Consider the following 22103-nt stretch of genomic DNA (forward strand, 5'->3'; position numbering starts at 1 on the left):
AGATAGAATTAGGGGAGTAGAAAAAGATATTGACACATGCATATTATTTTCTTTGATTTGTAAATTTTCAGTGTGAGTTTATAGGGCACATTTCATTGCTTCTTACACTACTCCTGTCTGAGAACATGATGTTGAAAAAGCTTTTTTTATTTTTCTGATTGTCAGCACGGAGAGAAATCTGCAATGACAACAGTTTGTGAACCTAAGAAAAAATGTCCAGAGGCAAATTGCACTAAACTCTCATTTTTATATTTACAGTAAATTAATTAATATTTTTTCCTAGGCATTTCTAGAAAAATATAGCTAAAGGAATCAGTAACTGCATGTGAACAAGGATGATATTTTATTGCAAGCTTTTCTGTAGAAATAAGTATAGTTAATTACCTTTCTGGAGCTAAGAAAGGTTTTTAAAAAGCTAATATTTAATTTCATTCTTTGTTGGCATGTTTTTGCAGTTTGTCTGCATTTTTATCTTACTGGATGTTTTTGTATATTTCAGAGACTATTCATGCTCTACTGCTAGGTAGGCCAAATGCAATGACTGGTTTGATGAAAATGATTCAGTCATTAGGAGAGTTTTTGCAAACCAAATACTTGAGTTTATAGAATCACTTTGAAGTTTTCTGTGTATCTGCTTCACAGAGAAGATGAAGCCAGGTTTGTCTTTGAAGGGCATAGTGATTGGGTGAGACTCAAAGCTCTGCAACAAACAGAATTTGAATTAGATGCTATGGGGGAAAAAGGGAATAAAGATCACAATGATGGGACTCAAACAAGAAAAAGGGGCCCAGAGAATTTTGGTAATCTCCATCTCTGGAGCTACACAGAACTCAAGTCTGTGGAGCACTGAGCTGCCTGTTCCACAGTGAACCCTCTTTTTAGCTGAGATTTAGGTCCTGTGTTCTTCAGACATCCAGGCTCATTCTGATCCATACTCACAGGACATTTAGAGACACCATTTCAAAACTGAACAGCACCTCATAAGGTATAGGAGTAGTTCAACAGCCAACAGCTTTTGATCTTAAAATTCTTATTTCTTGGCTTAAAGATGAAGGAGGTCCTCAAAAATTAGTACAGTTTTCAGTTCAGAATTTATTTCTTCTTTTCAGTTCTAGAAAGAGAATACAAAGCAGTATTTTAAAATTAATTATCAGATGATTTAACTGATTTGTCAGTGAATCACACTTGAAGCATTGTCCATGAATACAAATCATTACCATCAGCAGCACGTAAATCAGAAGATTAACAACAGGAGTCTTTTGTCCAAAGGAGGAGTTATTTTCTTAACCTGGTTTATTTTTTTAGGGAGAAAAAATCCCCAAGGAATTGAACTTGGGCTGCAATAATAGACAGTTTTGGCTATCATTATTGTGTAATCTGATTGGTATAGTAATCAAGACCAAGAGCTGAACTGAACAAACATGAAAATACAACTGCACTTTTGTACTGTAGCTGTTCAGAGATAACAAGTGAATATAATTTTTCATGGCATATTTCACAAAAAATGACAGCACTGCTGAATGTATTTTGGAGTAGCAAATGTATCCAAATGCCAGAGGGGAAGAGATTAAATTCTGCTAGAACTAAAAGATCTTCTATTCTGTGATTTTTTTTTTTTTTTTTTTTCTTTTTTTCCCTGCAGTTCTCCAACCCTTAATAACTACATTTGTTATCTAACCAGTCAGGTACAGTAGAAGGAGGAAAGAAGAGATTAAAATTTCTTGGGTTGTTCTGCAAAATGTGGTGGTTATTAGGAATGCTGGAAATTCCAGTTAATGCAGAAGTCTGTTGTTAGTTCACTTCCCTAAATGTCTGTGGAATGAGGGAAGTTGGGAGAGAAGAAAAAAGTTACAATTACACAAAAGTGGCCTGAATGGGCTATCAGTTTGTAACTCAAGGGCCTGTTCTTCAAAAGTTCAATGCCTGAAATTTGTCTGGGTCACATCAGAGTTAATGCTTATCACAGCTTAGTTAAAAAGACATCTTTATGCAGAACATGCCTTGCTCCAAAAACAGGGGCATCTATTTTTTGCAGCATCCAGACCCAAAGATTCAGACTAATGAAAAGGCAGCAGGAAATCAAGAAAGTTCTCAGATTAGAAGTGTAAACGAACAGCAACCACTTCAAGAATTTCCGTCTATAGTCCTTGCCTACTGTCTTTAGTGTCACTTTTGGCCCCCTGAAGTGATTTGGTAGTCTAATCAGAACATAGGGATTTTTATCTATCTTAGATTTCATCCATCACTGGCCTATCATTTAAGGGAAACCCAATGGACAGAACCAATTTTTTAGCCAAGCTATTTCAGGATGTTAGAGGAATGTGACTTTACATACTGTTGCCATGTAACCTGTTTGCTGCCTATATTATGGACTCTCAGTTCCTGGTAAAACACTGAAGGTTTCCTTTGGTTCCTTACAACAGATTTCAAAAGAAGGCACCTCACAGTCAGTAGCAAAAAAGTCTTTTCTTTTGATGGCTGCCAGGACAATCAAATGGAAAGGGATTTAAAAAAAAAAATGCAAAAGAAGTAGTAGAATGTCTGATAATTTCAAACAGTATGCTGGAATCTTTCTGGCAATAAAGACTTTTATTGCACCCTCCTAGTGCCTGGGGTTTTAATTTAACACATCGATGAGAAGGCAGTGTTTAAAAAAAACCACCACTACCACTGAAAACACCAGCAGGACTTGCTTTTATTAGTGCAATTCATAAGAAATTAGAACATTTAATGGGAAAATCATTAACCATGAAAAAAATGGACTGACTTAACTTGAGAAGCTTAAGTAGTTAGACTTCAATTTAGTTTGTCAGCTACTGGTGAAATAAATTGAGAGTGAGCTGATTACCTCTGGCACAGTAGGCATTTTATCACACTTTTTATGCTGTAGCTGCTGTTGGGCTGGACCATTATCTGCCTGCTTTTCTAGAAACTGTCAAAAGCTAGTGGGAGAATATCAAACATGCCTTGTTTCACACTATTCAGAGATGTTGTCCTTCAGATTCAGTTCAATTAGGCATTTAACAGAAAATAATATAACAGCCAGTGCTGTGCAAACTCACAGTGAGCAGAGTGGAACACAGTACTTAAACAACGTCTCCTTCTTGGAGTGTTTACTTCTTGTTTCTTCTGCCACTCTGGCAGGTGATTTTCTTTGTTGATGCTTCCATAGCTGAGATTCTTGGAGTGATGTCTGTGCCCATAACATCTGGAGCTGGGAAGGGCTATGGATCAGGGGAAAGGTTCTGCTAATCCACTGACTGGTCTCTAACAGTACAAGAGCAGGACAGGCAGATGCTGTGACTTGGTCAGGAAACTTTCCTGAAATAATCTTCAGTGGCAACAACACTTAATCTCCCTTGGCAGACATCATCTTTTAAGAATTCTAAGAATTTGTTTGAACATTTTTTAAGCTGTTAAAACTGAAATCAGCCTGTGCTAGAGGGGTTAGCTGATGTATGTTTCAAGAGATCCTGTTTTGTTGTTTGTTCTTAACCCAAACCTTGGCTCTTGTTTTGAGAGAGGCAGGGCAGTATCAACTCCCTATTCATTCTTTTCACAATGCTTCTGAGTTTTTAGATAACTGTTGTATCCTCCTCGCACTTGTTTTTTCTCTAGCTGAGGTGTCTGCCAGAGGGTAAAATTAGACAGTTCCTTAACTGTAAATAAACATTGAAGAGAAAGTAAATTACTAAAATCCAGCAGAAATTAGTCAGGATTTGAAGAGCTCTTGGGTGACTTTTTCTCTTGTCTGTTTGCAGTGGTTTATTTATTTATCAATTTTTTTTCTCCTTGTCTTCCAGTGAGTCAGCAGTTGATACACCGCATTGATCAGTTCTTGGAAAATAAAGGTTCACAGTACTACATGAAAGGGATCGACTGTATCAGAGTTTTTAGAGAGGAAGCCATGAAGGTAGTGTTTGTGTGTAAATACTCTTACCTCTTTCAAATTAAAGGCATAATGGGCCTATTTGCTTGATAATTTATTGTTGCAGCAAAAAGAATTTAACTTCAAATATGTTTCAAAGTTTGGCAATAGAGGTGCATTTTATGGGGGTTTTTATTGTTAGTGAAATGGGCACTAGCCTCTCTGGTATTACTTGGTGTTGCTTTTCTTTTAAACATAAAACAGAAGGCCTATGACCTGATGCTTGTGCTAATTAAAAGTGCAATCCTACAATTTTCTTCAACAAAGCTAGTTGCAGGAAAGTCTTTCCAGCTTTCTGAAAGACACTTTTTGTGGCTTACCTTTCCTTAGAACTCAGGGTTTTGATACAAATAAAACCCAAATTCTGTAGAGACTTTTGTGTTCACCACGTTAAATGACTTCACGACAAATTAAGTTTGCAGTGCTCTTTAGTTGCCTCAGTATTTCTTGCTTGCAGTTGCTTACAGTTGTTATCTTTTTTCAGCTGTCCAAAGTGCAGTGCTTTAATGACTTTCTGCGGGCCCTGAAATCAAAGTTGGAAGATAAAGCCTTATCTGATTTCTGGGAGATCATGGTACAAGGTAGGATGGCGTTTAAAAAAAATTAAGACAGTTTCTAGTTGTATTATGCATTTATCCATTAAGTAAGAAAACTTCATTAGCAGTGGGGCACTTAGACTAACTCCACTGCAGCATTTTGCTATGCTTCATTCCTGCAGCCTATTTAAAAAACCCACATGGTAAAAAACCCACATATTTAAAAAAACTTGCATGTTGTAGCTTCCTTTCCTTTTCTGCACTAATAGTTTCATATCAGCATTATTCATAATGCATTTCCAAGTCTTGTTGAAATGGTAAATTAATTGTGGAAGAAGAGACAAATTAAATGTTATGGAGCAGGGAGAAGAAGACACAATTTTGGCTGAATTTCAGAATAAATGGGAAAAACTCATGCAGTAGAGCTATAAAAAGATTCTTGCAGTTTAAGCTTCCAGAAAGTCATAGATAGCGTTGAAATGTGTCACTGATCATTTTGTATTTAAGTAACCTGAAGGACAAAATATGTGGTAATATGACACCTACTGATGATTAAACTGGGAGATACAAGGCAGTGCCATTCTGAAAGACACGCAGAGACTATGGAAGTGATAAACAAAGGAACATTTTCACAAATAGAAAATATAGTGGACTAAAAAAAAAAAATCTGTTACATCATACTCTTATTTTTATTTGGAACCAGTGCTAAGAAAATCTGTTAAATGCCCAGCTGTATCTCTTAAGGGTGCATGCTATAAAATGCAGTGATGTAAATGGTACTTTTGTAAAGTACCATTCAAAGTGGTGAACTTCAGACATGCTGTAATGTCTACTTTGTCCAAATTCTTTGAATGTCAGGATGGGAATTTGTTTAGCAATGTGTAAAAACCAGCACGGGATAACACTGACAAGAACATTATATTCAGTAGTGCTGTAGGGGACCTTCCCTGTATAAATCTGGAAAAAGAAACCAATAAACTTTGAAAGTAGCAAGCTTGGATCTTTCAAAGCCATGAGTAATTTTTAGTTAGTATAAATCAGAGTTTTTGACAAACTTTTTTGAGGAAAAAATCAACCAACCAAATACAAAGAGAGATGATATTTGCATACAGCATAGATTCTCTCCCTTTGAGAACATGGTGAAATGAAATCTTGATGCTCTATGCATAATCTGGCTGCTCTCACTAAGGCAGCTGGAATTGCTTTTTACTTGCTGCTAACAAGAGAAGTCCTGTTTTCTCTCCATCTTGCTACATGACCCATCCTTCTTTTCTACCAAATGTGGTGTGCATTGGGTCTTGTCACCACAGTCACCAAAAGAAGATGGATGTAAGTTAACGAGTTAGTGGCTCAGAAGAAAGGCAGGTCTATTTGACAAGTTCCTTTGTTTCATGAAACCCTGCCAGGTGCTTCTATGGACACATGAGGGGATACTACTTATAGTGCTGCTGAAGTTTTTATGAATCTCCTCTTCGCTCTCACACCCTCAGGTGCTTATTCAGGCACAAGGATTTGTATGGCCAAGTGATGAGCTAGACTGGAAAAACTATTGGGGTCAAAATAAATGGAGATATTTTTTGATTTTTGTGGGGGGGAGGTTATGTGTCACTGCACAGGGTTGTGCTGCTGGCACGACCAAGGAGCAAAGTGGGGCAGGAACAGCACTTTGGTAGTCAGACTAGGGAATCACAGCACAAATGTCTGGGTGCTAGGAGTTAATTTTTTTCTGAGGACCTAAGAGCATGCTGTGAATGACTAAAAGTGTAATTTCCAATAGATTTTCAGCATTTCATCTGTGATCTATGATTTTAGTGTCTCATTAGTTTGATTGTCACAATATTAGCAGTTTCCTAAATGGATACTTCCACAAGCTTATGAATATGCTCATTAATTTATTTTTATATCATATTTTATATCATAGTTGACTCATTTATGCGAGTCACATTTTCCTTTGAGTGATACTCTTTTTTTGCTGGTGATGATGACACACCCAAAAGTTGGAATGTGGAACACTTTTTTCCCTTCTAACATTAGTTGAATTTTTGGGAAGCCTTCTAATGACATTTTTATGGTTTGTTTTTTTTCCAGACAGAATTTCTTTGATCACTAAGGATGAAGCAGAGGAAAGTTCGGTGACAGGTGAAGAGGCTGAGAAGGTATAGTTTTTTTAATGAGCATCTCTTTGTATAGAGCCCTTGCTATAGAACTGAAGACTTTCTTATGTGGATAAATCTCCAGCTGAATGAAATAAGATCCATATGAAGAAATAAGAATGTTCATTTGCCACACAGTGGAAACTTCTGCATTTCAAAGTGAAAATACCTTAGCATGTACTACAATGTTTTACTTTAATTGGTCTTTAAAAAGTAGCATGTGTTGAAATTATCTGAAAATATCCTCTACAGAGAATAGGAACTTCAGCAACTCATTATAGTGGAACAGCAGAGTACTATTTACATATGTAAGATCACTATTTGAAGTTCACAGAAAGAAATGTGTTCTCACTGTTAGCATGAGTTCAAAAATCTAATACTTTTTTGTAAAGGTTTTGTGAACTCCAACAATTCTAGTTGTTGAGGTTAGTTTTCACTATACATGCAGTGATACCAACATCTTCACTTTATGCAGCTCTTGTGGATTGGTGGACATCATATGTGGTGCTGGGGGTATTATTGGTGACCATATTAGATCCTTCTGGAAATGGGAGTTTTGGACTATTTACAGGTATCATTTCTACAGATATGTAGCATTTCAGTAACTACAGTGATGAATGAAAGATGTCTCAATTACAAAGGGCTGAATTGTAACAGGCAGAATCATGCTTTCTCTTTGGAAAAAAGCAGAATTCAGAGCTGCTGTCAAAAATGATATTTGTGTGGAGAGGATAAAATGGGTGTTTTTGTATCAGGCTGCTAGTTTAGGAGAAAGGTCCTTGTATTACAGACCCCCCAACGGTAAAACGGTGGCTAAAATCACCATTTTGCAGAGAAGTAGCTTTTATAGAAGATGCCACATTGATTTTTGTAACTTCCAGGCCTTCCATTAGCAATAGCCAGAAGTGGGTAGAAGTAGGTTCCCTATTATTTAGTTGATGAGTAGAAAAAGGTTGTACTTTAGAAACTGCTTTTTTTCATCTGTAACAATGTACCTCAAGGTGAAGAAGGCACAGAAATGTCATGAAAATTAAAAGCTAACAAACTAAGAGTCCAGAAAGCTGAGCACATGTGCAGGATACAAATGACAGGGTATGATGATTTTTCTAGACATGAGGGACCTACTGGCTATTTATCATTACACATAAATGTATAGAGCAGCTTTTCCCCCAATGGTGGTTTTAAAGAGTATCAGTCTTTTTTATCTACTGCAAGTGCTATGAATTTACTTGGAAACTTCCTAAGACAATATTGTTCTTGAGAACTTTACTTTCTAATGTGAAACTGCCACTGGTGCTCAAAAAATGTGCTAATGCTGTGTGAAATAGCCCCTGTTCCTTAAGGAAATCTCTACTAACCACAAAGAACTTGCAGCATGCCATTGTCTTCACTGTGAGCTTGTGGTGACTAAAAAATACTGTGCCTGCATAGCAATGCAGCACAAATGATAGAGTATCAAGGACTGGATTCACAGCTGCCGGGCTAAGCTGGAGCAAAGCATTTGTAGGCTGACTGCAGATTTACATTTCTGTTTACCATCATCCTACATTCACCATATATTGCAATACAGGAAACTATTTTGTGACTGAAGGTCATTTTGTGATTGATTGAAGGTCATACAATAGCTATATCTTCCCATTAAATTGGGGCAATACGAGATATTGCATGAAATTACTTTTGTAGCAGAGTTCTCTAATATGACAGTCCAGTCCAGAGTAATTGGATTGTATTTCTTTGCTAGCTAAGCAATTGTCAATTCCAGATTTTCACTAGATAACCACCTCCCCACACACTGTCCAAATCCAAACTCAGAACTCTAATTCCCATTGTCTGTTAAGTGCTCATATGACTTTTTCATTAGGAAACTGCAAGAGTGTGTATTCTTGGAGTAAGATCTGCAGGGATAGAATATTTTATCTTGATATTGTGGGGCTAGTATAAAATCTAGTCCTCTTTGGTCCAGTTAAACCCTTCCACAGGTTTCCTGTGTGATACAAAGCCAGAATTTTCCTAGGTCTACAGCAGATTGCAGAAGTGGTTCGTTTGTTTTCTGTACTGAAGACGATACCCTTCACTTAAGGTTTATATTGGATTTTTTCAAATATCTTCCAACAGAGTAAGATGCAAGTTTTCACCTCTGTAGAGGTTATGTGCAAGCCTGTAGGTCTCTGTCATTGTAGTCCTTTGTGACACAAAAGCCCTCTTTCTTAAGTGCTGTTTACTAGCTGCTAGAAGTTTCTGGACTGTTTTGCCTGTAAGATTACAGTTATTGTAGGGTTGCTGTCTGTAGGAGAAAGGAAGACTTACCAAGTTGCTTATTAGGAAGGTCAAACTTCCCTTTTTATTTTTGCTTGAGGTAGGTTATGCATGCCCATTTTCCTATCACTGAGAAAAATTATTTTTTCCCCTGTAATAGTGGAGATTCTCTTTTTAGAGCATGAGGATGGTAGGTTAAAAGAGCAGGAATGTCAAGTGCTTTTACTGGTTGCTTTGGGGAAGATAATGGATTTCAGCACAGCTATTATATGTAATTTGCTTTTGCATAAATGTAAAACAGGTTTTCAGAAAAAACCCCCAACTTTGGATGTTCAGCATATGATAGAAACTTCAGGTTTCAATTGACTGCAGATCTTCATTGTACATTTCTCTAGCTTTTAGCTTCCTTTGCATAATTTAGCGTGAGAAAGCTGATTGTAAAAATTTTGAAAAATGTACTACTTCCAGAAATACCATTTGACTCTTAATTAAATGTGAAAAAAGGAAATTTGATCTGGCACAAAAAAGCTTTTCAGAGCTGACAAATGTCATTAGTTTTTAGTTTCATGGTATGTGCTTTATATTACTACTAGATTAAGAACTCTTCCAACAAAAAAGATACACAGGCATATGGCATCCTGGAATTCTAATTCCTTCTGGCCCTGTCACGTTCCCTGCTGTTTTTTTTTTGTTTTTTTTTTTTTAAGCTACAGAATCTATGGTAAGTAAAGCTCAGCATGTTAGAACATGACTGTTGTCTGTGGAGTTAGATTTCTATATTTCTCTTGGCTGTTGCTGCTTAGGATGTCGGAAAGGCTAACTGAGACAACAGGGCAGAGGTTGCTTATATCCTCTGTCTTTGGTGTTATCCAAACATGATGTATTTGCTTTTCACCCTAGAGGATGCAACAGGAAAGTCACAGAATTTTACTCCATGTGTAAGGCTGTCGCTAGAGTTCTAGAGAAGAATCAGAATATTTTATTCATTTAAAATAATGTTTAAGCTTTTCCCACTACAGGTGTATGGCCTCAGAGGTTGGTGATGTTAATAGGGATCCCATGGCCTTTTATGCTCTCTGGCTGATACAGCTGAAGTCCTCAGCTAAACAGCAGCTCCCTTTTAGGAGCACAAAAGAGTTATCTAAGCAGGTATTTATAGCCTGTTTAATGTGGCTGTTTTCTACTTAGCTATTCTTTTTCATCATCTGGAGTTACAGTGAAGTTGTTTCTGACTTAAGGATGACAGGACTTCAAGTCTGGAAATGTGGCTTTTCCTCCTTGGCTTCACGTCTCTGTTGTCTTGGGGGACAGGGTTTTTGCTGGCTCTGTATACTTGTTCTGGTGCATTTTAATAAGGAAAAAAAGAAGGAGATTTTATATTAAGGATATTGATAAAAAAGTAGTAACTAAGATTTGTAGACAGCTGGATGCTTTTTAAAGTAAGAGTTAAATATTGCCATTTTTCTCCTACAATTTTAGTTTGTTTGGGGTTTTTTTAGGCTAAGAGAAAAATCTGTGAAATAATTTGGAGGTGGTTGTACTGCAGATATTGTCTGTATGTTTGATTTCAGTTTTTATAGTATCTGAGCAACTTACCTTTCTCTTCTGTTTATGAATGTCATGCTTCAAGTGAAGGGCATATGGTGAGTTGTATCAGCAGCTACGGCAGTGTAATTTTGCATAATGAATTTTCCATTTTTAAGACTGGCATTCTAACAGTCTCGCATGTTAGAGGTTTGGGGTTTTTTTTAAATTCATATCTTTGTTCATTTGGTAAATGTTAATTGAATTAAATGAGGAAGCTTTTAAATTCAACGCACAAATAGAATGCTGTGTGTAGAAAATGTCTCAAAGAAGCCCTTGGTCACTCTCATGTATGTTCTCATATCATTTGGGGGTATTTTGTTATCCCTGAGCATTTTGTAGCTACACACAATATTTTTTAAGAACATAAACCTGATCAAACTGAAATGGATAAAATTTTCATCTAAACCAGAATTCCATGTCTAACAGTGGACCAAGAGGAACAGGGAGAGAAAAATGTATAGTCCCAGGCTGCAGCCACTGATGTCTCAAAAACTTCTTGTGCCTGAGGTTGTTTCTTTGGACTTAGTAGACTTCAAATGATTTCTCTTCTGTGCATCTTCCTTATCTCCCCCTGAGTCTAGGGAATAGTATTTGCAGCATCCTTATCACAGGGTGTTCTACAGCCTAACCATGTGTTGTCTCAAGAACCATATCCTTTTGTCTGGTTTTTTGACATCACCATAGCATCCTTTAAAAGCAAGTCTTACCAATTATTTTGTAGTTTAAGATGGTTTTGGAGGGTGGAAACCTGAAAAAACTTCCTTCCTGATTTTTAATTACAGGTGGGTTTGTTTTAATACACAGAGGAGATGTTCTGTTAATTTAACATTAAAGGATCTCAGTTTTGTCAATATCACATAAATACTTTTTTATTTTTAGTTCTTGGCTCCAAAAGAACAGAAAAATGAAACTCTGCCTCCTACAGATGAAGGTGGTGATGTTGATGATCTGGTGAGTACCATAAAGATACGGTGTGACTTTAGAATTAAGCTCTAAGTGAAGGATGCAATGAGAGAGCCTAATGCTTCTTAAAGCAGTAGATATTGGAGTGCATGGCTTAGAAAACACCTAAGGAATTAAATCAGAAGAGCCATGTGAAATTACTTATTTGCTGTTGTAAAACTTAGCCAGGTGTGTAATTTCATGATGGCAAATACTATGTGATGTAGTAACATAGGTGTTTACAGGGGTGAAGTGTGTCCTCTGTGTTTGAAAAGAGCCGCTCATTTAATAGTGGATTGCTATCATTTACTATAATAGCATTTTTAAAAGTTTGTAGATCTTGAACAGCTAGTTATGTGGGTTGAAAAACATTTTTAAAAAGATGTTTTAATCTTTTGAATTAAACTTCTTTACATAGGCTTACTGAAATTCAAGGATACCAGGTTTTTTAATAAATATTTTAGCCATGTTTTGCAGGCTGACTCATTACAAATCTGTCTCCAAGGCTTAAGCTGATGGTTAGATGGTTTTAAAGAAGCTTCAATAACAGACAGATTTGGACTGTACTTTTACAAATCTATAAATTGCACATATGATTATGTGAAGATGAGATTTTTAGGTTTGTTTTTGTACTTTATAGAAGATTAGTACTGAATTCTGTGCAATCCATTTATGCTGCATGAATAGGCTTTCCAAATTTGCTTGGTTTTCTCAGCACTAAAGACCTGTAAGAAATAACTTTGATGCTGCTTCCTTCAAATCTGTTTCTTCTGTTTGCAGCTGGACATGATGTGACTGGTGATATATGGTGACTATACAAGCAAAGCTTTGGAAGAGATGTCTCTGTGAGGTGGGGCACAAAAAAAGATGCTAATGAGAAGACAGTACGTCCATCTTTACTTTCTCAAATGAGAACAGAAATCCCAGAAATGTTTCCAGCTGGCATAAATGTCATCTGACTTTCAAAACTAGAACAGAAGATTGAAATTGTCTGAAGTACTTGGAAAGTAATGATACCTTTAAGGCACCTATTTTTTTTTTTTTTTTTTTTAATTTAGAACACTGAATTTTGCTTTTCCTTTGTATTGTATTGTATTGTATTTTAGCTAAACACTACTAAATTCATTGAGAATCTGCTCTGGTGCCTGAAATTCATGTTACATTGCCTGGAAAGGAAGACAGAAATGTCACAGCAAGGTTACAAGGTGATACTGAATATTTAGTGAAGGTAACCCTATAGGTTTATTGTTACAGAAGGGAAAAAGTCTCTATTTTCACGCTTTAAAAAAACCAACCAACTCAAAACAAATAAACAAAAAACAAGATAGAGCAAAAAAAACCCAACAAAGCACCATGAAAACCACCACAGAAGCTTGTGGGAAAAAATTCTAGGCGAGGGACTCACATGTTAATAGTTTGAAATATACATCAGAATCTAAAGCAGAGCCAAGTGTGGTGATTTTTCCACACTGTCCCCAGATCAGTAATTATGGTCATCTCTGTACTGCAGGTTCTCTGTTCTGTCAGCTCAGCAGCAGCCCAAGCTCTCTGTCCCTTTCTGTTACACATTTTCCTGTTTCATGTGCTGGGATTTTTGATTTTTTAGACTTCTAACTAGTACGGTTACTGTTGGTGCTGCTGGTGCTAAAAGGAAGAATCAGTTCTATGTCTATTTTGTACACTGGTGAGAACTGCTAACCCAGGGCAGAAGAATCCCTCAAAGCTGTAGACTGACAGCTGTGATAGATAAATGATAATAGTTAATACTGGTAACCAGGATGGAGTAATGTCTGCACAGAGCAATCCAAACTAGTCAAATACTGCTTGGAAAGAGACATTCAAGTCTGATTACAGAGCTGAAGAGACAGTAATGACACCTTCACACAAGCTTGTCTGTTACAACCAGATTAATTCCTTTAAAAGCTGTTCTTTCATTATTATAAATGTATAAATATACTGCACAAAATGGCACTGAGACCACAAAAAAAGGAAAAATCATGATCTGTAGTTGCAAAATATTATGGAATATTTACACTTTATACTGGCCAACAGCTCCTGTGTGGGAAATAGCAATTGCTTTTTACCCCTGCTTCCTTTTACAGCAACCTACATTCTCCTCTCTTGAATCCTATGCTGAGTGGAAAGCATTTCTTAAATGCAGATGGCGGGGAGCAAATGATTTTTGCAGACCTTTATAGCTTTTGTATCACCAGAAGATATTTTTCTCAACTGTAAATATGAATTATTTGATCAGTGTTTTGAATGTCTTTTAAGACAAACATATGAGTTTACTGTCTGGGAGTTTCTTTCACATGTTTGTTTGTTTAATAAAAATATTTTAAAGGTTGAGGTTTGTCTTCAGAGCCATGTTTGCTAAAATCAGGTGACTACTTCTGCAGTACCTAAAGGAAACAATCAAAAGCCCCTTTTCTAAGCCTACAATGGAAACATGAAAATGGAAATCCCTCTGCAGAAGCAGAGTATACTTATTCTATTCTTTACAAACTCTAAACTTCGCAACACCCCAATAAAGTTGTTTTTACTGCATTGCAGGGATGATGAGAAAATCCTGGTAAAGACTACATAGAATATAGAACCTGGTGACCAGAATATGGAATTGCTTTGTTTTGATTTAGTTGAGCACATTTCTAGAGTGTATTGCTTCTGTCAAGGAATATACGTTTAGTTCATGGAGAGTTGCTGCACAGATCCTCTTGCTACCTGTACAGCACAGTATGTGCATGTAGGCTCAGTGTGGTGATTGAGTTGCTAGTACTGAGAAGAGAAATGAGAATTTATGACTCAAATAAAAGTGAATTCTTGAAAGGCAAGAAAAGCATCTTTCATTTTGCCCAGCCTTCTGAATTCAGTCTTCAGAAGCTTCTGATCTTGGTGAGGGTCTGTCACATCAGCAGCCTGACTTTACATTTGTTCTTTGGCAGAGGGTCAGCTTTCAGGTTCTCATTCAATGACTAGAAGAGATCTTACATTTAGTTCAAGCTCACATTTTCAAAGTCTGACTTACTGTTTAGTATGTCTGACTCATTATTTACATTGAGACATCTCATTTTCAATTGCCACACTGACCAGTCCTCAGAATCACTAGAGCAGTTAGTTGTCCACTTCAAAAGCAGCTATAAAGGAAACATAAGGTGCATTTGTTTTCCTGCAAGCAGCAGTACATCCCTTGTCACATACTTCATAGGCAGAGAATTTATTAAGTGTCTAAAAAAATAGAAGACTGATTTTTGTTATATGTTACTGGTTTATTTTCTCTTTCCCCTGAAAATAATGCTTCTCTGGAAAGCTCTTTGAATGCTAATGGTATGGAGCAGTAACCTTGGTAAGCCTTGTTTGCTCTGAGATCGAAGCTTATGATTGTGTTTTTCTGCTGCTCATTGGGCAGAATCAGATTTGATGAAGGGGCAGTTATTTCAGCATTAGGTTTTAAAAGTTTTTTTGTGGAAGTTGATGCTGGGAAGAGGTGAAAGGGAAAGGAATAATGAGTTCAGCTTCAGGACAGTTTCTGCCCTCTTGGTCTGGCCCAGCAGCTGAGAGTTCCAGCCCAACAGCCTGATTGTGTCATATCAGCCTAGTCTGCAGATCCTTTTCTTTCTTTACTTTCTTAATTAGGAGTGTGAACTAAAAAAGAATATTTTGCAGTATGGACTGTGGGAGGTGGAGAATATCCAGAGGTATTATACCAGAAAGTGTAAGTAGTATGTGAGAGAGCTGGGACCATAGCATGGAACTGAGAGTACTCCACAGAAAAAGATTAAATACTGGGTTTGGGAGTCAAAGAGGAAGGGTAAGACTCTTCTGGTTACATTGTACTGTGAATTTGTAAATATCTAGGCTATATGAATTCTGCATAAAGCTTTTTGCTCTGCCACTGGGTAGTAGGGTCTGCTACCTGTTAACTCATTTCTCAAGTTTGGTCTCATTCCTTTTTGTACTGAGAAACAAAATTTGTCCTCTTGGACAGTTGTCAATATGCCACACTAATAAAAATAACTTCTAGACTGTTATATAGTTGAAGACTTGTGATTTGTGTGGTACTAATCAGGTTGAAATGAATGTCAGGTGAACAGAATGATGTCAACATGTTTGGAGAATTCTGAAAGCAGGGCTTCATCTCTGTCCTTACAATGTGGCACAAAAGTATTACACACACTGTCAAAACACTTCTAATGTGAAGAGACCAGTTCTGCTGCTCTGTGGTCTCTTAGTTGCCAGGGTGGATTTACATCTTGCTAACTTTCCTGGTATTTAGGTTTTGACAGAATTGTCTGTGTGATGTTGGAGCAGGGTCTTTGGAATTAGAAGATGAGGAGGGAAAACAGTTTTCTCAGTTGTGAATTCTGCAGACAGGCCATTTTTATATTCTGCATTCATACGTGATAAAAGGCAAGGGAGAAATGCCCTTGTGATCCCAACAGGGATGGGGATAATCTGGAAAGAGTTTTGCCTTGCGTGTTGCTAAGCTGGCAAATACACTGGTAGATATTGCTGCTGTGCTTGTAAGAGTGGGTTTGGATTTGTTCAGCCTCACCGCTGTCAGTGTGAAATAAGCAGTTAACTTTAGCTGTTGGTTTGTGGAAAACTGATTTCCACTAAATTTTCAACTTTGCTTCCTTTCCCCTTCCATCTTCATTCTTCTCTGGTTACCATTACAGTAATGGAACACAATGCTGGGAGCACTTATGAATGTGAGATACAGGAAACCTCCAGGTTTTCTTGTGTCTCTTTTGAGATGTGGGTTACAAAGATTTTTTTAAAAACTCAAAATTTTCACAGTACTAGCAGGGGACTGGAGGCCCACCTAGGCTTTTGTTTCTAAAATCTTTGAAAAACTACCACATAGAAAAAACAGTTCTTTCAGCAAGCCCTCACCTTAAAGGTGCTGGTAAAGGAAGGCAGCACTGACTTCGGCAAGAGGTGACTTGCCTTTTTTGGGGGGTGGAGTTTGTGTATAAGTATCTCTCTGCGCTGTTTTGAAGGCAGCTCTAGAAGAAGTTTGGACTCTACTTGTGATTACTGAACCTGAAAATTTTAGAGGAATAGATTACCGCATATTAAAGAAAATAAAGGAAACCAGAATAGGTGAAGTTTTCTTTTGTAATGCTGTCGTATTCTGATATGAAGGACTAAAATAGATATATTAAAAAAGTCAAGGCTGTGATTTTTAGCCTCTCTTACCTTTCCCAAAGGATCAAAAACCACATTGAACTCTGCATAAAAAATAAGCATAGAGGCAGAGATACTCTTTACAAGAAAATTACTTGGAAAACATTTGAAAAAAGCTTTAAGTTAAAGTTTGAGCATATTTTTCCATGCAGCAAGTTTTGGTAAGTGGAAAGATTAGTGTCTCCCTCTACCTGCCCTCTTCTACTGTTTTGGAATAGTGCTTGCATCTATGAAAATACAAGAACTAAACAGGAACTAGAAAAACCTCTCAATTTTGTTTTTACAAACCAAGCATAACTTTAGTGCATCAGTGAGATGAGTGCCTTAAAATAGACTCTTTGCTCATCTGACTCTGCACATACTGTACTTTAGTGACTTAAGCTGGATAGAAATTAATCTGCTTCTTCCCAATAAACTTTGTGAACACAGCATGACTAAGACATAGTAAAATCAATTCTGTTCCTTGTGATGCCTCTCCAGTACAAGTCTCAGCAGCTGACCATCAAAAGCACCTTTTTTGCCAGCACCCTCAAATACTTACACTACTTTTTGCTGTTACCAAATAATGAATTATTCCCCAACACTAAAAAGTACTCAGATTTGGTCACATATATTTTTACTGCTGTATTAATTCTTAGGACCCCTCCATATGCACCAAGTCAGCTGTATGGACTGCTATGAAAGTTTGGGGAATTTATAATGGAATTAGTGGGTTGACCATGGGTATATAGTCACTGTTGCTTTAAATATATCAAACCAAAGAATTGTTTTTCTTCATGGTCTTACTGAGTTCCAACTCTGTCTCATCCTTTATTCCTGTTTTAACGTGCAGTAATAGGCAGTAATAACTGTCATTTTCTTTTCCTCTAGAAGGGACTGAATCTTGCAGCTTTCAAGATATTAACAGAAAACAGAAATACCTCCAATGTAGGGTATAACTAGAACGTTTTCTGTCTGCTGTCTGAGACAATGCATAAAGGGAGCACAAGCCCCTGAGGAGACCAACTGTGGTGCAGATATTTTTGCCTGAAGCATGTGGATCAGACATAATGCTTGGAAAAGAAAGGTAAAATAGCTGTTAGTACCTGATTGTTGGAGTTTTATATGACTGGAATGTATGAGAATGCCTTCTCCAGCCTGCTAATGCAAGTAGTCAAATGCCAAATGTTCTCTCCCCCTGCAGTGAGTGCATCCACAAAGTGAAGAAGTGGCCCCTATGCTGACTTTCCACAAGAGGTACAGAAGCTGTATCAGAATGCTTGGGGACCTTTTACTTACTGAGAAAGGAAGGAGTGGGGTAGAGATTTTTTTTTTTTTCATTTGGTTCCAAGCAGGCCAGCATTGAAGGCTCTGATTTGAATGGGTGAGAGCTAGCCAAGAGCATTTGCCTGTGATGCCTTAATACTGTGCCTGTGAGGCCTCTGTGAATTTGATCTCCTAGTCCACAGTTTCTTGGATGTTGAAAAGGTGTCCTTTCTCTACAAAGGATAAAAAATGGCTCCACAAAGCTGAGTTGAGAAACCATATGATCCTTGTCTAGTGATTGTGATGTAGGTTCCTCCCTATTACTCCTTGGAAACTTTCAGTAGCTACCACCTGTAGGATCTCTACATTTCAGTTTAACACCAAGGTTTAGAAGGCTGAACGCTCTCCAAGAAGGGCATAGCATAAGTGATAGTAATCCACCTTTTGCAGAACTCTGCTGGGTACAAATTTGTGTATCATCTGAATAGCACCTTTAACTAGCATCTGATCTTCTGGCAGTTCAACTTGCTGATTCACTTCATTTTGTTAGGCAGGCTCAGGGGAATTGATCAAAGATAACATCAGCCAGCAAGTATATCCATTTTCTCCCTGAGTAAGAGAAATAAAGATTTTGGGAAGGAAAGTGGGTTTGGTGATAGGGAAATTACATGACTAATGAACTTGCCTTTTTTTTTTTTTAATGTGCTATCATTTAAAGTCCCTGGACTGTCTGTGTGTTTTGTAGCTATTAAGCCATTATATTAATAGCAACAGTAACAGTATCTTTGGAAAATGCACTTACTGCAGAAATGCCTTGAAGAGGCAGAGATAAGGAAGGTTTCTGTCTTTAGTACTTTTGCTGGCTAACAAACAAGGAAAACTTCGGAGCACCTGCACTTAGAGGGAGCTTATGCATAGCTAAGCTGAGTGGGTTTGCTGCATGTTTGTAAGGGGTCTGGCTTTGTCACAAGGGCTGGCTCAAAACTCTGAGATCTGGTGGTCAGGCTTCTTGGAAGATAAAGGAGGTACTCTAGAAGAGGGGAGTTCTATAACAGATGAATCCTTGATGATTCCATCTAAATCAACCTGTAAATTAAACACTTGGAGAAACAGGTGATGTTCTCCAGAGCTGCATTAAAGTATTCTCATTGTTTTATTTTCTAAGAATGTAAGAGAGCTAATATGGTTCACTAGTTGAGGACAGCAACAGTAGGGTTTTAGTCCTAGTTCTGTTGAAGGCTCATTATGGGCCATCTATTCACAGTTTCACAGAATATCCTGAGTTGGAAGGGACACACAATGTTGATTGAGTCCAGCTTTTAAGTGAGTGGCCCATACAGGCATTGAACCCACAATCTTGGTGTTGTCAGCACCATTCTCTGTCCAAAAATCTTTGTTGATAATTCTCCCTCTGCAGCTGGGGAAAGTTGTTTACTTATGATGTCTCCCAGGGAAGGCAGATGAAAGACTTTTGATGGACTTTGGTTGGATGAGACTTCATATACAAAGGGTGTGTCAGTGCAAAAGCTTTATGACAAAAGATTGGGGGGGATGGGAATAAATGAAGAAAAAAAAGCGAGTTATTGTGATGTTCCCTGGGCATGAGGAGAACATGATTGTTAGTCTTCAGGAGAAATGGAATGGTGGGAGTTCCATTAAGTGTCCCACAGGCACCAGGAATGTATGAGAGGCAGACATTAAACAGACAAAGAGTGAGGTATTCTGGAGAAATGGAGAAGCAGTTATTCCACTTAATGACTTTGAAAGGTAAGGAGAGGAAACAGATGAGGTTTCAAAGCCTATTATTGGAAAGAACAGCCTTTCTAGATCTCTTTTCACATTCCAGAAAGAATGATCTGTTTTACATAATGAGCATTTACTTACAGTTCTTCCAGACACACACACACTGACCTATTTAAAAATGCAAATGGTCGTGAAGTTCCCTTCGGGCAGCAGTGACAAAATCAATGTAGAAGGAATAGGGTTAGTCCAGCAAGACAATATGTAATTGGGTTGTAGCTTGTCTGCAAGAGATTTCTCTGCAGTCCTCAAGAAATGGGAGCAATATAGGCTTTAGCATTCGAATGACTCATAGCTCAAGGTTTACACATGAGATTGTATATAATCCCTGTTAACCTAAAGCTGATGATGATTCAGAAGTAAGAACAGATGAGACAGAGGACATGTGAAAAAGAACAAACATGGTGAGAGAAAAACATAGAGAAAAACATGCAGAAATGACCTTTTGCTACCAACAGGTCACTGTAACTTAAAATACAAGAATGGCACATACCCAAGGGGAGCACTAGAAATCAGGGGAACCACACTGTTGGATATATGTTACAGACTGAGTGTGTGCTGGAAGGCAGGACCAGCTTCACCTTCAAGACAGCTGTGTACTCCTCAAGGGAAGATTATTCTGCAGAATCTAATTCTTCACCGAAGAACTGTGGGCATTTTCAGAGATTTGGGGTAGAGAGAATTGGAACACCAAGTCGCAGCTACGTAGAGAAAACATGTTAGTTATCCAAAGCAAAATAGTTTCCTTCTCTGAAGTTTAGCTGCTGGAGTTCTTGTGCAGGAATTTCCTTGTGATGGAATCTGGCCTTTAGGTTTCCAGTATCTGGTCTTGAAAAATTATTCTAGGCCAGGCTGCAAATGATTTGTGACTGGTACAAAAACTCATCCTATGGGATGAGTGTAACTGAAGGAAATACAGTTCTGTCATTCACTCAGTAGCTGCAGACTGGCAGGAATTGCTGTGATGTAATTCTGTATTTTGTTAGGCTTTAAGTCATAGAATAGTTTGGGTTGGAAGGGGCCTTGAGAAGTCATCTAGTCCAGTCCTTCTGCAATGTTTCTTTAAAGAAACAAACAGCCCCTCTTTCCAATTCTTAGAAGAGCAAATGCATATGAAGATAATGTACCCCTGCTTATAGTCTTTGTCATACAAATATTTCTTAAAGTCTCAGAGGATTTCCTCTCAGAGACTCTCAGAGACAGCTCAAAACCAACCAACGGGCAGAAGTTGATGTCTTCATTGCACTACAGGTTTTTTTTTTTCTGAGTAGCGGTGACTGCACAGATGATACCGAGGCAAAATCCCCAGGTACACCTGGAACAGGCAGCCTGGTTGATCAGGTTCTAAATGCTCTGGTGGCAGGGTGAAGCTTGCACAACTGCTGTGAATGCTCTTCCTCTACACTCTTTTGGGGATTTGTTTGGTACCCAACAAGCCAGGCATGCCTGTGGAGCACGAATTTTTCCCTGCATGAATTAAAGACATCAAGGGAACTGAGTGAGGAAGAGAAGGGAAAGGCAACTCAAAAAGCATATACAGTTTGAAGGCAGATATTAGCTGAAAAAACAGTTCTGCTAGGTTGCAGCTCCAAGCCACGTGATTCTCCCTCCAGCCCATTTTGCAGCTGTGCTTCGTTCCCAGCTTTTATCTTCAGATTAAATCAGCGAAGTGTGCTGCACTTCCAGATTTGGGAGTAAAAAACATTAATTGCAGGAAATTGCTATCTGATTCTTACTCTTGGGGGCTGGAATGAGACCCCTCAAATCCTTCTGTCTTAGTGGCTTTTCAAAAGTCATCTTTCCAGAAGGGTACCAATGAGGCTCCAAGGCAGCATTCTTTGGGGACATAGCTATTACTCCAATGCTGCATGATAGACCTCTTGCCAATGAGTTGTGTTAAGCTGCTCCATTGTAGTTTTTCTTCTTGTTCCTGCTGTACAACTGCTCACTGAGGCCAGTGTCAACCTGGTGACCTATAACTATCTCTCCCTGATTTTTCTTGTGATCACTAGTTCCTGAAAATAATTTTGGATGGTAAGCTAGGAAAAATTCACATTATGGTGCTGCTATATGAGCAATTATGGTGTTAAGCATATACATTTAATTCATGTCCAGAAACTTCTATGAGTAATGAACCAAGGATTCAGATTTCCCTGCTGCTGAATTTCTAGCATGTACAAGTGGTGGGGGTTTTTTTCAGTGAGAATCTGCTAAAAAAATTCCAGGACTTTGTGTGTTTATTAATAACTTAGTGGCACAGAGAGTGCTGTAACGGCTTACTTTCATCCTGAGGTTTTCAAAAGAACATTAGGTGTTGCTCCTGTTTTTCAGCTGAGTGGTTGGTAATGTAGGGAGGCAATATGCACACAGATAGGTCAGTATTCATAGAAATGCAGATGTAGGCAGAGCAAGATTGTTCCTGTGGAGGGTTTTGAAGATACCCATTTGGGGCTGGAGCACAGTCAGTGG

General features: G+C 37.9%; 1 protein-coding gene across 5 annotated transcripts in view; it reads left to right on the forward strand.

The window, feature by feature from the left end:
* XRCC5 (X-ray repair cross complementing 5) overlaps positions 1-13749 on the forward strand; it is a 54549-nt gene extending 40800 nt beyond the window's left edge. For all 5 annotated transcript variants that reach the window (XM_040069615.2, XM_040069614.1, XM_040069617.2 and 2 more), the window contains 5 exons: positions 3804-3913; positions 4413-4509; positions 6553-6620; positions 11340-11411; positions 12183-13749. In XM_040069615.2, the coding sequence (XP_039925549.1) occupies positions 3804-3913; positions 4413-4509; positions 6553-6620; positions 11340-11411; positions 12183-12197 (362 nt within the window). In that variant the 3' untranslated portion in view covers positions 12198-13749. The remainder of the gene's footprint in view (positions 1-3803; positions 3914-4412; positions 4510-6552; positions 6621-11339; positions 11412-12182) is intronic.
* The last annotated feature ends 8354 nt before the right edge of the window (positions 13750-22103 follow it).

This window comes from Hirundo rustica, chromosome 7 (genome assembly GCF_015227805.2).
Source record: "Hirundo rustica isolate bHirRus1 chromosome 7, bHirRus1.pri.v3, whole genome shotgun sequence".
Classification (NCBI taxonomy): domain Eukaryota; kingdom Metazoa; phylum Chordata; class Aves; order Passeriformes; family Hirundinidae; genus Hirundo; species Hirundo rustica.